The sequence below is a fragment of the Ambystoma mexicanum genome, chromosome 1p, assembly GCF_040938575.1.
Source record: "Ambystoma mexicanum isolate Mex_15411 chromosome 1p, UKY_AmexF1_1, whole genome shotgun sequence".
NCBI classification, from domain to species: domain Eukaryota; kingdom Metazoa; phylum Chordata; class Amphibia; order Caudata; family Ambystomatidae; genus Ambystoma; species Ambystoma mexicanum.
In genome coordinates this window covers 539,878,048-539,896,342 of record NC_090921.1, presented here as the reverse complement: position 1 = coordinate 539,896,342, position 18,295 = coordinate 539,878,048, and the positions used below count along the sequence as shown (strand labels likewise).

General features: G+C 44.7%; 1 protein-coding gene across 7 annotated transcripts in view; it reads right to left on the bottom strand.

The window, feature by feature from the left end:
- The window catches only part of UNC13A (unc-13 homolog A), a 541,202-nt gene that overhangs the window by 134,779 nt on the left and 388,128 nt on the right, over nt 1–18,295 (bottom strand). For all 7 annotated transcript variants that reach the window (XM_069649468.1, XM_069649472.1, XM_069649467.1 and 4 more), the window contains 3 exons: nt 10,938–11,053; nt 5,492–5,655; nt 4,071–4,221 (listed from right to left, as the gene is read on the bottom strand). In XM_069649468.1, coding sequence (XP_069505569.1) covers nt 4,071–4,221; nt 5,492–5,655; nt 10,938–11,053 — 431 coding nt within the window. The remainder of the gene's footprint in view (nt 1–4,070; nt 4,222–5,491; nt 5,656–10,937; nt 11,054–18,295) is intronic.

Sequence of the window (18,295 nt, the reverse complement as noted above, 5' to 3'; positions counted from 1 at the left end):
GAGAAGCCAAGCAGCCGAACGGGCAAACCTATATGCCTTACAGCTACCGCAAAGGATTAGAGGGTTGCCAAAACCAGAGAGGCCATGGGTGAGCCAAGCTGCTGATCTGATGAACCGCTTTGATCTGCAGCTACCACGGAGGACAATAAAGCTGCCAACCACATCCGGTATGGTTTACCAGGGATATAGAGCACCAAAGCACTTTGTATCGTGTACTGCCTGTACAAACCAGTGCCACAAACCCGGTAAACCCATATTCCTCAGTAATATGAAGTCAGAAGAAACATATGAATTTTGGGGAAATCCCGAATGGGGATGCTGAATAACCTACCAGTGACTGATGAGCAATTGTGATGAAGACTTTTGAAAGGCTAAACAGCTTACAAGTAAATTATGAACAAGTGTGAATTTAGGTAGGGAAGCCCACTTTAGCATAGGGCACATTAGGCCTTCCACCAACCCCTTTTGTGTTTAAATAAAGGTTTATAGCCCAAAACTTCACTTTTGTTGTCTGTGTCTGCTTACAGATGCCTTCACAAAGGGCAATTCCTTCAAAGATGAAAATAGGATTGTGATGTTTAAGTGAGTTAGGTAGATTTAAAAGATTCCCTTTGTCAGAGATCTCCAGATGGCCAATGATAGGGGTGCATAATTCATGCAGTTCTCCACAAGGGGGCCATTATTTGTGTCAATGCTTTCTCCTAAAAGAATTCCATTTCACCAACACTACCTACAGAGCTTTGCTGGTTCCTTGGATCCCTATTGCTCTGTTCCCTCTTCCTGATTATGGGTGCACAAAAGGGTCAGCTAAATCTAATCCGCTAAGAAAGGTGGAAGGCTAACAAATGTCACTGGCTCATTTGGAACCACTACAGGAGCGCGCGCACAGACATGCGCAATCGCTGGGCAACACAGGGAACACTACGCGAGACGCGCATGCGCTTTCCCAACACAGCCGTATTTAGTTCGGCTTTTTTCATGGTGCTTTCTCTCTTGTGAACGCGGCGCTTCACTCGCAAGCCACAGACGAGACAACGCTCGCCAACCAGCAGAGAACTTGAGACTCGGACTCCAGGTGAACAGTCCCCCTATCCCTGCACCCAACGTTGTATCTTAATTTTACTATCCTAAAAAACGGGCACTTATTTCTCGTTTTTTTCAACAGCCCAAGACTTAAAAACGCATGGGACACTACATAGCTGCCCCACCGGCATCCCGCTTACCTCATGTGATCTTTCACACGAAAGCCATTTATCAAGGTGAGAGCCCGCCTATTTTTAGTGCCAGCCATGTTCCAGTTCTGGATTTCCACAACTGGCATCTTACCCTATATTGTTCCCTTTTCTCCGGTAGTCTTTCACAGCTTGCAGCTACTGTTCAAAAATAAGCCCCATTCTTCTACTGTGGGGCCACCAGCTACCTCCAATTACATGCAGCATTGCAGCCCCTAAAGGTCAGTCCCCCTTTTTTACTTCCTTGCAGCCCTATTTGTTTGAGGTGTACCAAAGTTTTGGAACAGACTCTGCATTGTGTCTTTTAAACAGTTTTTAACCCACAATTCAGACACTAATAGTGTCCTTATATCTCTACCTTAGGGAGACCTACCAGGCCCTAGATGAAGGCATTCAGCCGAAACGTCCTCAGGACCAACACTTAGATTTCTCCTGGTCCCAACACCTTTTTTTGATCCACTTCTAGACGTCGACCATGTATGAGGTCACCCTTCAGCCTGGCTATAGACAACAAAAAGTTTTCGCATCTTTTGCTTCTGTTTGGATTGTCTTGTATTAAATACACATTAATCGCTTATCACAAAAGGTGGTGGTTACATAGTGCTCTTTATAGTACTATAGTACTATTTTGTGTTTTTTTCTTTCGACTTTATTTTGCAATTTACCTTGTTATAACTGTGTTAGGGTTAGGCTAAGACTGAGAATTAACCTCCCTGTATACTCAAGTATTTGTGAAGAATTTAGTTGCATTTTTGTCTGTTATCTTTACAAATACTTCTCTTTTTGAATACTAATTTTGCATGACGACTAAATGCATCAAACAGCAAAATAAATTTAAAAAGCTGTCCGAATCATATCTATTCTTGTCTGAATTTCTCATTGTACATCTTCACATTTATTGCGTTTTTGTATTTTTTTGAGACACAAAAAATTTTATAAGGTCTACTATAACCAATTAGTAGCTCCCCTGAAATATCACATGTCAGAACAGACCCCAATTGTAAACCAACAAATGTCACTGGACAGCAAGATGCAGCCAACATGGCGCCAGCCTCCCCAATCTGAAACCATACCACCCCCTTTCCTAAAGCGAGATGCTGACTGTCACATGGGAACATTCTGACTTTTCCAAAGTTCAGCTTTGTGGTTCATTGGAACTGTAACTTAGTAATTGCAATAATTATATTCTACACAACTCATAGTCTTTCAAAGTTCCATAAACCAGTCCATAGATATAACATACATCAACATAGCTAACAAAGTTATGGCTTCAGAAGGAAAAACAAAAGACACGTCAAACTTCCACCTCTATCAAAAACATAGTAAAACGAAGCTTTAACCATCACAAGCTACAGCTGAGCACAATCCAAAGAATATGATATGATATGATATGATATGGTATTTGTAACGCGCCTATACACAAGTGTTTCAAGGCGCGACGAGGCAGGGAGTGGGGGACAAGGGGAGACAGACAACGATCCTACTAGGCCAGGTGTCATTCAGATCGCGCAAGTGCAGGGGTAGGGGAGGGGGAAAAAGTGCAAGGGGAAGGGGAGGGGGAAAAGTGCAGTACAAGGTAAGTGGCGTACGTAATAAATAAATAAATAGGGCCAGCTGGTGGCAAGTGTGAGGTAAGTGCAGAACAAGTGCTGGGGGAGGGGGGGGCTGTAGGGATACAATCAAACATGTACAAGAGAAACAAGCACCGAGCACATACACAAAAAACACACTAAATTGCCCCATCATACTCAAAAATAGAACAAACCGAGGCTAACCATACAGTTCATTGAACGCTGACCATATTTCATCATATAAGTGAGGATTCTCCCTGTTCCTGTGCATGACTTTCTCATAGTTAGAAAGCATAAGCAAATCATTCAGTCAGGTATCTAACTGAGGTGTTTTCCTAGTTTTGCAGTCTTAACATTTGCTTATGAGCTAAAACAAGCACTCTTAGAATCCAAGGTATAGTATCAAAAGTAAACCCCCAAGTCATGTCCCTCTAAAGTTTAAAGTTATCATAGAACATCCAGGATGCCTTGGAATAGTAATGTTAACCACTAGGCCTACCCTGTGAAGCACACCCATCCAGTAATGTTCAACCCTCCCTTGAACAGTCCCACAGTATATGTTTTAGCGTCCCCCTCTACTTTCCATATCCCACATCCCCAAAAGCGATCATTGTCTTGTATTGTCTTAATGAATTAATGTCTAAATTAAAAGATTGTCACCTTGTACGGAAAACCATTTCTGGGAAGATTGTACTGGACGCCCGAAAAGATGCATTCTTGGGGCCTCCTGGACATTGCAATAATTCTCGGTCTGCACAGCATGGACATTTTAACAGTAACAACAAGAGCCACTCTATGCCTTTATTGTTCATTTCAAAGGTTGGTCTAGAAGATTCAGGTGATTAACATGCAGATAATTAGAGGAATGCTTTAAGATATGACGTATTTTTACGTTTGTCTGTATATGTGGGCAATCCCAGCAAGAACCAAATGCTGCACCATCATTCTGGGCCTGATTTCTACTTTGCACCTAAAGGCTGTGCCAACCATGAAATACCTCTTTGCTTACACCATCCCATGAAATCCCTCCCTCTTGTGAAGGCAAATGTTTTTGTTTTTTGTTAGAGAGCAAATGACTGACGGGGAAACAGTGTGTCCAACTGGCACCCCCGTGACTTTTAAAGGCCAGTGGGGTGTGAGTATTTCAATTGCATATCAGGCCTGAAACGGGCCTCACTTTGCCTCAGTCTTGCTTGATATTCAGATACTCACCTGCTACGAACGCTCCAGTTTACTCTAAATGCTAGTCCACATTTGCAAGACTTACCCCAAAATTGGAAGCCGCAAATCGGTCCGAGGCAGACACATTGGTGGAGGCAGTAGTGTGGGCATAGTAGGCATTAATGTTGGCAAGTAGGGTGCTCATTACAGCTGGCACCCCAGGGCACATGTACTTCGAGGACAGGCAGGCAAAATGGCTGAAGGAAGAAAGAAAGAGTGGGGGGTTATTGATTTGTAGCAATCGTTCTTCTGTTTTAATATCTTACATACATTGATGTGATTGGTTAAACGTTCATGCATTGCATATGAGGACCTGCTACAGAGAAGTCCAACTAAGCATGTAAGTTGATAGAACATTCGATATGAAGGAAAAACAAGTCGACTGTCCTGTAACAATGGTCCCCAAAAGATGATATCTTCCATAGATGTATTGCCCAGAGAGAAGTCCAACCCAGCATGTGAATCTGTGGGAGATACAAAACTGGGGAACCAAAAGGCACTCGCCCATAACAATAGCTTACCAGAAAACTCAACCAACATTGGAATAAATGAAAGACGCATTGTTGGCAAAGTTGGTATTCCCTGGGTGCAATGTAAAGACAAGATAATTTCCAAGTGTTTACAGTTGGAACTCCTCTTTCAAAGGATTACTTGGAGAATGGTGGAGAAAATCCCCACCCAAACAAAGTCGCTGATGGATCTGGAGAAATAGGTGCGTATATAGCAAGACGTAAGGAATCAGGATGGCGGCGGAAGGGGAAAGGTAATTGGATTCAATGGCATGCGCTGCTCAACAAGGTGCTCTTCTGGCAGATCAATGCCAAGTTTCGCTGAGGGTGACAGGACAGCAGCCATTGACAGAATGCAATGGAATGATTAGTGGAAACGCTTGGAAGAAGCGGTGGGAGTATGGGTTATGAAGCAGGAAGTTATAACCCCTATGAATATCTGGGATGTATTGAAAGATATACTGTTGTTAATACCAATGAATCCTTGGCTTTGAGCGGTGAGGCCTGCTGATCAATATGTATCATTGGTTCAGTTGGATATGCCAACATATTTTCGGAGTGTTTTACCCTTATAGTATTTCAATAAAACCATTAAACAAGTTTGGTTCCATATCTTTCGGTGGTGGCACTCGATGATAGAAGAATGATAGCCACCATTCTATTCTTAACTCTGAAGTCTCTTTCCATGCTATCACCCTAAAAATGACTGGTGTATAATGGTTCAATGAACTTTCCAAAGATGATGGGTGCCTCTTGAAGGCTGTTTGGGCTAAAGCAGACCGGGTGCCATGTCATATTTTTGATTGACTCTTCCCCATGCCTATCAATTACTGTAAGGCACTGAGGAGAAGCTACTCTAGAATTCTTAAAGTAAACCTTACCTTCCAAAATATACCAATCACAGGAATGAACTAGTACCCAACCCACCAGACAGACAAAGACATTAGAAACTCCTTACGTCATTGCTTGGTATATGGACTCCACTCCATATCTCATTGCAAACTCATCCACAATCTCTTGGGCTGTCTCATCAAAGTACACCTTCCAGGCATCGTCACCTTTGGCATCTGGGATCTTCACCACGCCGTTGTTCTGTACATCCGTCAGGAAGTGGAACAAGTTCTGCAATACAGAGAGGGGCTCACATTACTTTCCATTCCATTGCAAGCTATATCCCCACTCCTAATCAATTCCGCTTTCAGAGAAGGAGTTGGTTGTAGATCAGGCAGAGCTTTCTCCATGTTTTTTTTCCTTTTAAAGATTCTGGCCTGTAGAGAAAAGTCTCTTGTTTCCCCAATAATCAACGTTTAAATGGGATAAAGAGTAAGAAAGGAGAGAGAGGTGGAAGTGGCATACCCTGTGAGTGCAGTTTCATTGTCCGATCCCACTGATTTCATGCAAAGGGATTTGAAAGTACATTCAAAGGCACGGAGCACTAGGGACAAACATTTCATACTTACCCGGGTGCGGGTGTGGCGGCCAATCAGTTTGCTCAGAATGCTGGCTGGATCTCACGATCCAAGCCAAATTGCGAGCAAGATCGCAACCCCCTGATAATTTCCCTTCCTCTCTCTAGCATCCCTCCTGCGTCCTCCTCTTTTCTCCCCTTCCTAGCTCCCACTTGACGTACGCTATTCCAGCGCCGGTGTGTCACTCCCCATATACCTCTTAGCCACCATGAAAATGGAAGAGAGGCTCTTCCATTTCCATGGCAGCCATGTTGGGTGAGTATTTGTAATAATGGATTACAGACTCGCAGCAACTCATTCTTTAAATACATACATTGCTATTAGCACCCTGGGATGTAAACCCGGGGTGCCAATAGCAATAATCACTGGCTCCCTGGGATGTACCGGTTGATATTGGGCAGGGGTGTAAGGGCCTCTTGCTCCGCTCGGGCCTATTAACCTGGGGCCATAGACTGTTACTACCCGGTACAGCTCAAGGGAACAAGAGAGGGGATCATTATTGCTTAATCACTATAATCCTAATCAGGTTTTAGAAAAATGCTGAAGTAGTATAGATATGCAGCATCAGCCATATTCAAGCAGTGTTTCTTAGTGGAATGTGCTGTTAGTCCTGTTGCCAAGGTCTACTCAGATAGCACTGCATTAAGGTGATGCTGAGCGAACAGAGTTTAGATTAAGGAAACATATTCCAGGTAGGCATCTGATGCCCCACACCAGGGATATGCATTCCTCTAGATGATCTACCCACTGTAGATGTTTTGGACTGCAGCTTTGATGATCCCCCACTATTGACTATGCTGGCTAGGGCTCATGGAAGTTGTAGTTCTAAATATCAGAAGTGCCAAAGGATGCTGAACCTTGCCCATTTAGAGGGCACACAACTGTATTCCGGTTTATAGTCACATTTTCGAACGTCACATTTCCGGAATGCCATTTTTTCGACAGCAAACTGCCGAAAAAAAAAACATTTTGAATGTTTTTTTTTTTTAAATGGGGGGTGTTGCCCCGACCCCATTTTTTTATAGACACTTTTTTTTTTACTAACGAAACAAAAATAAAACATATCAATTTGTTTTTTTTAAAAATCAGAATTATTTTTTAGGCATTTTTGTTTCAAATAATGGCATTTCGAAAATGTGTTTTCGAAAATATAACTGGATACCCTGTATTCCCTATCCAATGATGTTCCTCTACCTAAAGGCATGCTCCCATTATAGATACTCTGCTTCCTATTCCCTACATTGGGCAGTCTTATGTAAAGAAGACCCTGCCACCTTTTTTACTCCGACCATGACATGTCTCATTCATGTCATTGCACACTCTCATTCGATGTAAACTGTGTATTGGGAGTAGATGCAGAAGTACTGTGACGAGATGGAGTAAAGAGGCTGATGACGCAATATCATTTTGGCTAGAGACATTTATTCAAAAAAAGAAAATAACCTACCTTTCCCCATTTCTAGAGGAGTCTTCCCTACCTCAATACAAATAACTCGGGTGCTTGTCAGGATGTAAGTTCAAAACCAATATACCGTCCTCTGTCCAAAACCAACTACTCTATCCCTGACACTGAGAAATAAACCAAAAAGGGTAGATGAACTTCTTATCAAACCACCAGATTAATGGCTCCCTTCTCGTGGTGGAACAGTCCAGTCTTGATTTGACTTAACAGCAGTCTCTTGCAATAGGGTCTGATTTACCAAAAACTCTTAGACCAGGAGAATGACTCCCTTCTCCGGGTCTATTTGTAAGAGTTTTGAAGACTGTTCCTAGATAGTACTTTGTACAGTTCATTAGAAGAAGTCTCTTTACTTCCTCCCAAAGATTTGCAACAATAGAGTTCTTCTTCTTAGTGCTGGCACTTTGTCAGGACTTTTTATATTTTGACTGTTTGGGAGATTGCTCCCTCGCGGTTCTTAGTCCTTTTGGTATCTTTCACATGTATTCGTTTTCCCACTGTGATAAGGGAGTTCACGCCAGAGGCACTCTTGAAATTCATGGTTTTTCGTACCACCACTGTGATGAGATAGTTCACTCCTGACACACTCTTTACTTTGCAGACTACACATGTACTTCAGGAGACTATGCCCTTGACTTTCGTTACTTTCGTTTCCTTGAATATCCCCACTAGGATGAGGGAGATCAGTCCTTAGGAATACTTGACTCTCTGGGTGGCCTGGACCCCACCCGGCTTTCCTGCAACTCCTGTTACCTGTATCTTCACTGTGGAGCGCTACCGGTTCTTCCCGGGGTCTTAGGTTGCTGTTGGTTCTGTATGTGCTCCAGGCATATTCCTGCTTTCCTCCTTTTTGGTTGGTGCAGCGCCACAGAGCTGCCAGAAGCACGGAAACTGCTCTCCTGAACATCCGTGAGGACCTGCTCTCAAACCTTGACTCTAACACCCCTTGTGTTCTCATTTTGCTCGATCTCTCTTCTGCCTTTGACACTATCAACCACACCATCCTGCTCAACCGTCTCAGTGATAACCTGGGTATCACTGGTCAGGCTCTGGCGTGGCTGACCTCCTTCCTCTCCAATCGACCCTCCCAGGTCCAACTGGGTTCCTTCCTCTCTGACATCTTTTTCTCTACCTGTGGTGTCCCCCAGGGATCTAACCTCTCCCCCTGGCTGTTCAACCAGTATCTGGCACTTCTTGCTCACCGCATCGCCGCTCTCTGTCCCAACTTTCAGTGCTACGCGGATGATACCCAGCTCATTTTTTGGCTACCCTCGGCCTCCTCTTCCCCTTCCCTCATCTCTGACTGTCTTTCTGCTATCCATGAATGGTGTGCCGCCAACGACCTCTGCCTTAATGCCAGTAAGACTGAGATTCTACTCATCGGCACACCCACTCCCTCCTTCCCTGCAGCTCTCTGGCCGGCCTCCCCTGGCCCTCTCCCTGCTCCTACCTGCAAGGCAAAAAACCTCGGGGTCATCTTCGACTCCACACTCTCTTTCTCTCCTCACATATCTGAAGTCTCTAAGAAGTCACACTACCAGCTACACCTCCTCAGAGGTATTGTTCCTTTCCTCTCCTTCCCCCAGAAGCTCACTGTCTCTAGAGCCCTGGTTCTCTCGAAGCTGGACTACTGTAACAGCCTCTATCTAAATCTTCCTGCCTCTACTCTCCGCCCTTTGCAACTCATCCAGAACAGGACTGCGAGACTTGTCCTTGGCCTCAAGCGCAGGGACTGTATCTCTCCAGGACAGAAATCACTACACTGGCTCCCAGTGGCTGCGAGGATTAAGTTCAAAACCCTCTGCATTGTCCACAAGGCCTTCTGGGGCCTTGTGCCAAAATACCTTCAACTCTCTCTTCCTAAATATCTTCCTTCTCGAGCTCTTCGCTCATCCACCTCCAACTCCCTCAGGGTCAGCCGCTTCGCCAAGCAACGATTTGGGGGTAGATCTCTCTCCGCAGCAGGGGCCTCCCTCTGGAACAGCCTTCCTGCCTCCCTGAAACTTGAGGAGAACCATCTCTGGTTCCGGAAGCACCTCAAAACCTTCGTCTTTGCCTCTGATTTCTCTCCCTCTCTCCCCTGCTAAAATCAGCAAACCTGCACTAAATCTGCAACTGGGCCACTCACCAATCTCGGTCCGTGGCCCAGCCACTCTTCCCTGCACTGCCTACCTGCACTACGGGACTGTCTCTGTATCCTACAGCCCCTCCTCCCGGCACTTACCTTGCACTTGCCCCCAGCTGGCCCTATTATTTATCTTGTATTCTACTAACCATGTACTGCACTTTCCCCTCTCCCCTTCCCCTTGCACTTTTCCCTGTCCCCTCTACCCTTGTACTTGCGCAATCTGAATGACACCTGGCCTAGTAGGATCGTTGTCTGTCTCACCCTGTTCTCCCCCACTTGTGTATAGGCGCGTTACAAATGCCATATCATATCATATCATTGCTGCTGCAAACTCAGCGTGTTTTAGGGAGCACCTGGTCCATCTCGGAGAGGCCACGCCACTGCTGGATTCTTTCTGAATCTTCAGTGAGTCAGTTTTACTCTGGCTTGCGTGGTTCTTTTCGGCTTCTTCTTCCAAGACCCACTGCTTCTTGACGCTTCGGGCTGCGTGGGTTTTAACTTCCTGGGCCCTGCAGGATGGACACTAGCTTCCTTCACTGCTCTTTTTGCTCATGAACACACCTAGTCCCTCTTCAGTTGTTACTTTATATTGCTGAGACCGTCTCAGCATAGCGTCATTGTTATCTTCATGCCTCCTGGGAGCCACCTCATCACAGTACTTTGGTAATCCTTTGTACTGTGTTTCTGTATGTTTCCTTGGTTCTTCCTTTCTCAGTTCTATCTGGTCTTACAGGTGAGATAGTAGAGACTTGACAATAACATACAGTAGTAGTTTCAGGTTGGGAGGGAAAAGAGTCAATGGGGCTGTGGCTTCTGGGTACAAGGTTTAGGGAGTTCTTTCACAGGACGAGAGTCCTTATACTCATGAGGGGCATCTCTCCCTATGAGATCCTACCACTTTTTACCCGCCCCAAGGGGACTATTGGGTAGTGGCCTCATCTCGCTAGCCTCATATGAAAGGGTACCCTCTGGGGAGAAGTGACGAGATCCCATGAATCATCACAGTACCCACTTCTGATCCTTGAACCCAGTGATGGTTTATATCTTTATTTGAGCACACTCATCTCCCGTAGACAGGTGCAATGAAGGTGGTAGGTCTATCCTTCTACCCACTCATGATGGGGAGACCGAGGTGCTAGTCTTGTGTAGACAGGTGTACTGGTGGTGGCATGGTGTCACATTTCTATGCATCAAACTCCAGACGATAAGTACTGAATGTGATAATCACTCCTCTCTATTCATCAACCACACAAATGTGTCTGTGCGCACTTACAGAAAATTCTTTCTCACTACTATTCTGTGGGCTCATTGAATCAAAAATGGACTATCCACCTTTCTAAGTACTCACCTCGTGCAAACAGGTGTACTGGACATGGTATGGTGCCACCTTCTCCTCACCCTTTATCTCCACACTGATGTGCAACCTGATGGCACCGGAAACCGCAGATTTATCTGTCCGCTTGTCTGTCGAGGGGATGTTGGGAAGAAAGAAGATGTAAAATTTAATACATCAAATTACCTACCGGGACATGTTCCCTTGTTGGGACATCATTCTAAATGTCTGATAGTCCCTAGTAAGGAGTTGTTTTGTGTAAAACTAGGTGGTGATGCAAGGGCGTTATTTTACCAATACTCAACACTGTTGTGTTTACATGGGCAGGCTATGTGTAGAGGTGAGTGATTAATTTTAGCTTGCACCAACATTATTTTTCCTCTTCATTAAATTCAAGAGCTTGCAATTTCAAACGTTAGCAATTTAAAAAACAAAATAAATCATGATTATGCTACTTTAGTGTGAATATTAAAAACCTTAGTTTGTATATGTCTTATCATTTTTTTCAGTGTGTTTAGAAATGCAGGTGAATAATCAATTTTTGCCCAAATTTCTCATTTTAGTAAGATTGAATCTTTTTTGTTATTTTGCTATTTCTGAAACTATGTTTATATGTCAATTTACCCAAAAAGTGCGTATGTACATTTCAAACAGTTTTCTCTATTCAAACACTGGTTCTTTGGTACATTTGTTATCAAATGTTATCGCCCAAACATTTTGTCCTTGCACTCAAATATATTTTGTCCCAGAACCTCAGTAGATCAGTGCCATTCAAGAGAAGGCAGTCTCTTCAGTAAGGTCTTTCTACCAAATCATGAATTATAACTTTTGTATTCCCCCAGCATGCCTAATATATGGCCTTTGAAATGCTGCACAAAATGAGTGGCAGCGCAGGGTTACAAGGATGAAAGTCTAAAATCAAATTAGCAGATTGCCATGGATTATTCCTGAAACAACCACTTTCGGAGGGATTTCCTAACCAGTATGGGATTTTCTCATAATGGAGGTCTCCATTTTAAGCGTTCCAAAGACCTGCGTTCTAAAGTTAGAAAAGTAAGACACATCTCCCTTGCTTGCAAGGTTTGGTAAACTGTGGAACAATAAGGCACCTGCTTCCAACTGGTTATGTTATGTTATGTTACTTTGCATTTATGTAGCGCCTTATGTACTATTGGTATGAGCTCAAAGTGCTGGTAGGTTGAACGCCCTCGAGAACCGAAGTTCAAGTGAGTAGAGAGAGGAGAGAGAGTCATAAGGTGCGTGAGAGCACCGGATATGTGTGCAGCAGTTGTGGCATTCGTGTGATAGCTGCTTCTTAGCGGTAGGTGTGGTGGTTGGGAGGTCAAGAGTATGTGTCATGATTTAGCCTCATTTTATTTTTCAATATTTAGCAATATAAGCAATATATAGGAAATATAGGCAATATATAGCTTCAGTTGTGTGATTGATTTGTTCACTCCAATTGGGAGCTTAACTATAGCTCGTTTTCATATTTTGCATAAGGTATGCATCACTCATCGCTTGAAACTGGTTTGCTTTCTATTTTCTTATATGCCAATTTGAATCAAGCATACCGTCTTCAAATGTACTTATATATCTATTGGTAGCAAGAACAATGCCTTGAAAGTGACTACCCAAGAATGACACTAACAGGGCATCAACATTCTGCTTCCTGTTAGAGTGTAGGGGTCACAGGAATAATGTACCTTTGTGAAGCTTATTTCTATTAAATTGGTTTAGGAGAAAGGACCACATTCACGACTGAGAGTGCATAGGAGATCGGTTAGGAAATGAACAATTTGGTAGTAAGGTTGGCAGCGGAGAAATCAGCTGCTCACCAGTGCACTGGCCTGTGGGAGCATGAACATCCTGGTATCCAACAGGACACATTGATCACTAAACGTTCCTACATGATTAAGACAAGGACCAAAGGATCTGGGCCATAAACCTTCTCTCTAAAAGGATGAGCTCAGATTAGTGTTCAATATGCGCGAGCAAAGCAAGGGGAGCTCTTCTGGGCTGCTAGTCCATTCAGAGCTGTATCACAATGCCTTTGGAAGTACAATCCATCATTAGAGGGATGCTGATAAAAGCAAAATGGGATAGTGGGCAGACAGTATCTAACAACCCTCATGAGAAGACCATTTTCTGGGTGTACAATGGACTAGGCTAAACCTTTTTCATCTTTCCTTCAAAAGGTAGGTCACCAATATCGAAATAGCAACTCCTATTGCAGAGCACATTTCCACGATGACCTGAAGATTTCCGCCTTCAGTGCGGATGAAATATGCAACATGGTGAGGGCACAAGCGCTGACAGCAGCAGTCACCGTGACACAATCTCCAAGTGTTGAAACTGGAAGTATGGCAGCAGTGCATCTAGAGCCAAAACACAACTGCCTGCAGTTTGGACTTCTTCGCTTCTAGTAATCGACTGATTCCCTTTGGTGGGTGTACTCTCATTCTAACAGCAGCTCAGAAATAGGCTGAAGTTGGGCGAATTCTTGGAATACAACAGAACCTTCTTAAGGATGGGTGCTGATGTATCCATCTTGAGAAAGTAATGCACCATACCAGATACAATGGAAAAAAGGGTCACTGCCAAAAGGGATGATGGAATCATATCCTCAAAACATTTTAAAGTCTTGCTCGGGTAAAGCGTTTAGTAACCCCGGTGCTTTAGTGGCAGGAAGGCCTCTACATCAGAGATGGCTAAAGTATGAAGGCTGGATTTAGTTGGCTCAAATGGACTGTTCTCTCCAGCTTTTGACCGATTTTGTGATTTAGTTAATTAATACAGGAGTTTGCTGAATTTCATATTCTTCAGCAATAAAACTCATTGTTAGATCAGTGCGCATTGTAAACTCAAGTACAGTAATCCCTTCGAAGATTGTTGCGGTTCAACCAGAACCTAGAAGCTACCAAATCCCATGTTCTGGTTACAATTCAGCAATATTCTAAGTGATTTCTGTACTTGCGTTTATGCTCCCAAGAGACATAGAGCCTCCATTTGTTTTCAAGGACATGTTATTTTATTTGGTAAATATAAATCCTTTTCCCTTTTTACTGTAAGGACACACAATACTGCCATGCCATTTGTGCCCCTGTGCTATAAAACAAGCAATATTTCAGGAACTCAGCACTTCCAGAAGGTGAATGTCCATTTGCCCACCAATGTCCACTGCCCCGGAAATATGGAAGTGGTGTAGAAACCACTTCCACATTTCCACTGGTGCTATGGGGGCTACTGCAAGTCAGGTTTGTTGGAATAAAATGTCTTGTGTTGTAAAGGGCCCTAATGAAAAACCCTCTCTTTTCATGCAACGCCATGATATCCAGAGGCCACACCATCTAACAGTGGAGTCTGGCTAATCAGAAATATTGATGGTGTACCAGGCAATAGAACAGCATTCGGAAACCTCTAGGTCTGTTTTTTTAATAAGGTAAATTCATGCCACAATTGTAGATAAATGAACTGTGTCCAGGTCAGCGGCCTGCATTCATCAGCTTGTTTTGAGTTATCGTTAACAATTAAAATAACTATGAACAATATCTTCCTTGGTGGGGAATACCTAGGGGCCCAAAGGACAAACCCCTCTCTCATTCAGACAATCATAAGGGACTAGAGAAAAATTAGATGCCTTATTATATATATCCAGCCAATCAAGAAGGAGCATGAACTGAAGGAATTAACATAAGATTGGCCAATATCTTGATTGGTTAAACGACTCAAAAACCCTGTTCTCGAGAGCCAAATCCACTCTGGGTTTTCAGGCTATCCACAAAAAAAGAAATATGAACACACTGCGGATCTAAAAGGAAGATATGTATACAGGCCCTGGCTAGCCTGAAAACCTGGTGTAATTCTGCTCTCCATCACTAGACTTGGAGACTTCTCTTTTGGGTGACTGAAATGATGAGCACTTGTGATCAACCAGCTATACCAAGAAGAGTGGAGGACGCCAAGAGGTGAGATCCCGCTGGATAGAGCACAGAGCAGCAGAGCATCATCTGTAGATAGGATTAATGGAAGAAGGAAGCTGAGGAGGAGCAGCATGCCAGCTGGTGCAGCCTATCTCCACCTTAGAGAAGCAGCGAGTGAGGGTCTTTAACATAGGGAATATTCTTCATCAAAGCCATGCCATATGTAACCCCAGATCAAGTGGACCGGAACCCATAGAAAACACTGACCCAGTTGCTAAAGTCCCTGTGTTTGCAGAAGATCTGAATCCCTAAAAACTCATCCAGCTGTTAGACCCTCACTAAATGAGAATTGGGGACTGAGAGCCAGGCAATCGTCCCTGATTAGAAAATAAGGATCAACAATGAGGCATGACCATATTAAACTCAACACAAGACCTAGCAGAGCAGAGGCCTATCTACCAAAGCGCAGATCCCTAACCAGGGGAAGAGAACAACAAGGGGATGCAGGTTCAAAGCTTGGTGTGTGCCCAGAAAGTGAGGAGTTGTTGCTTGCATTAGGGCAGGAGGACCTAAACAGGCCACCTCTGACTTTTTCATTTCAGGTCACTTTGCTGCCCATGTAATGCCACCAGAAAAAAACACCTGCTGCGTCTTTCCCAGTCACACCCCAATACAAAAACGCAGGGGTTAGGATGGATTGGAAAGGCAAGGGAACCTGCCCCAGGACTTGAGGGACCTGCCTACATACTCCCTCCGGGAGTGGTGTTAATTATCAGGGGCATGAATGAGGAGTACTTTGCAGAGGGGAATCCAAGGAATGAACAACCCACTGTGGGTGGCACAAAAGAAAAGTCTATTATGGCCTTCACCCGCCCCCCCCCCTTTGGCGAGGGGGCGGACTTGGCTGGTAACAGACTGCCAGCCCTAGCCATGGTAGGCCCGAGCAAAGCGAGGGCCTCGGTGAGAGCTGTGGGCCGTGACCGCTCATGTCCACACCCCCCACACCGGGCCAGGGGGGTCAACGCCATTCGCACCCCGGGGTTTAGCCAGATTGCTTATAGTTTCTTTTTCCCCTAAGGAGATTTGTGCTGCTTGCACAGCCGATCTTCTCAGGAAAAAAAGAAAAATAGGTGGCCGCCGCCACAGGTAAATGGTCCCTTTTCCATTTCTATAGCAGCGTTTGCGATCGGAAAGAGAGTGGGGACCGGAGCACAAAGCTCTGGTCTTGTAGGTAAGTTGGGAGGGAGAAACAGGTTGTTGAAGGGGTTTGGTTGTTTTTGGGGTGGGGAGGAGGTTGGTAGGCAACAGGGAGAATCTTCCTGTTGCCTACCCACCTAAAGAATAAATGGCGCAACCCTGGTAGGGCCTCGGATGACTGAAACAGCGGTCAGAGAATGTATATTCTTGACCACTATTCCAGCCACCTTACTTGCTAAAAACCCTTCCCTGGGTGCGAATAACGATTAAGCAATGAATGCGCAATGCAGAAACAAGTGGGTGAAAAGGAGGCGTTCCTACAGTGGCAACAGGGTGAACAAGCGACAGAGGTGATGGGCAAATGCCAGCTGCATGGAAGACCTCATTACTCTATAAGCCCTTGAGTGGCCCAACATCTTCACATTCTTAAAAAAGATGGAGGGAATTGATTTTCAGATCTAAAACGATGATGAGCGATGAGGTGTCTAGATGATGGCACTACTGTAAAGATTTCCAATGTATAGATTTCTTGAAAAGAGTCAAGATTTGATGCACTTCTACAGCCAGAGATCTGACAAGATTTACAGTAAGTGCTGTGTGCCGCAGTGGACCAGCTCACGTCTGGGTTTCCTATCTACTTAATCATGACTGTGAGGAGTCCAGCTGTGAGCCACTCGCCTCCACTCCCCACTCCCCTCTGCTTCACGCTCTGCCCACGCTATTACATCACACAGTGGAGAAAAGCACTCCTAAGTGTCAAGCTTGTCAAAATCATTTGAATTCAATAGGCTCCTATTGGGGATTGATGTGAGTTGAAATAATGTCAAAAGAAGAAGCGATAATGATCTGTCAGCTACCGATAAAGAGTTATCACAGGTGCAGGCGTAGGGGGAGCCCGGGAGGAGGGCGCCAGTGGGTTCTGGAATGTGACTGGCAAAAAAAGTAAACTTTAATTTACTAAATACACAATACTTATAATTAATGTCAGGCTAGTTGGAAAATTGCAGCGTAGGAGGACAAAAGGCGATGATTATTTACATTAAACAGATGCAAGGTTTCTGCAAAGCAGAGCTTCTGCAGCGACAGCGGCTGGTGGTTAGTGAGGAATGCTTCTGAAATACCCGACTGAGTTTGCTGGCATCAAGATCAGCCTGGGAGTGGAATAGTGATTCAAGACTGGCAGGGGGATCGGGTGATGGAATAAAACAGCATTTGCAGAAGCTCTCCATTTGGCAACTGGATCATCCTTCCCGTCAATCTCCTGGGTGAGTGGTAGTATCCTTCCAGCAGTTCTCCTGGGTGAGTGGTAATATCCTTCCAGCAGTTCTCCTGGGTGGGTGGTAGTATCCTTTCAGCAGTTCTCCTGGGTGAGTGGTAGTATCCTTCCTGCAGTTCTCCTGGGTGAGTGGTAGTCTCCTTCCAGCAGTTCTCCTGGGTGAGTGGTCGTATCCTTTCAGCAGTTCTCCTGGGTGAGTGGTAGTATCCTTTCAGCAGTTCTCCTGGGTGAATGGTAGTATCCTTTCAGCAGTTCTCCTGGGTGAGTGGTAGTATCCTTCCAGCAGCTCTCCTGTGTGAGTGGTAGTATTGTTTCAGCAGTTCTCCTGGGTGAGTGGTAGTATCCTTTCAGCAGTTCTCCTGGGTGAGTGGTAGTATCCTTCTAGAAGTTCTCCTGGGTGAGTGGTAGTATCCTTTCAGCAGTTCTCCTGGGTGAGTGTTAGTATCCTTTCAGCAGTTCTCCTGGGTGAGTGGCAGTATCCTTCCAGCAGCTCTCCTGGGTGAGTGGTAGTATCCTTCCAGCAGTTCTCCTGGGTGAGTGGTAGTATCCCTTCAGCAGTTTTCCTGGGTGAGTGGTGATATCCTTCCAGCAGTTCTCCTGGGTGGGTGGTAGTATCCTTTCAGCCGTTCTCCTGGGTGAGTGGTAGTATCCTTCCAGCAGTTCTCCTGGGTGAGTGGTAGTATCCTTTCGGCAGTTCTCCTGGGTGAGTGGTAGTATCCTTCCAGCAGTTCTCCTGGGTGAGTGGTGATATACTTCCATCAGCTCCCTTTTTGACTGGCAGTATATTTCCAGAATCTCTCCTGAGTGCATGGCAGAATTCTTCCAGCAGCTTCCCTGCGTGAATGGTGGTATTGTGCCAAAAGCTCTTCTGGGTGAATGGTAATATCCTTGTAGCAACTCTCCTAGTGAATGGTAGTATTTTTAAAGCAGCTCTACTGGTGTACTTGGAGTAACTGTCGGCAGCACTATCAGGGAAC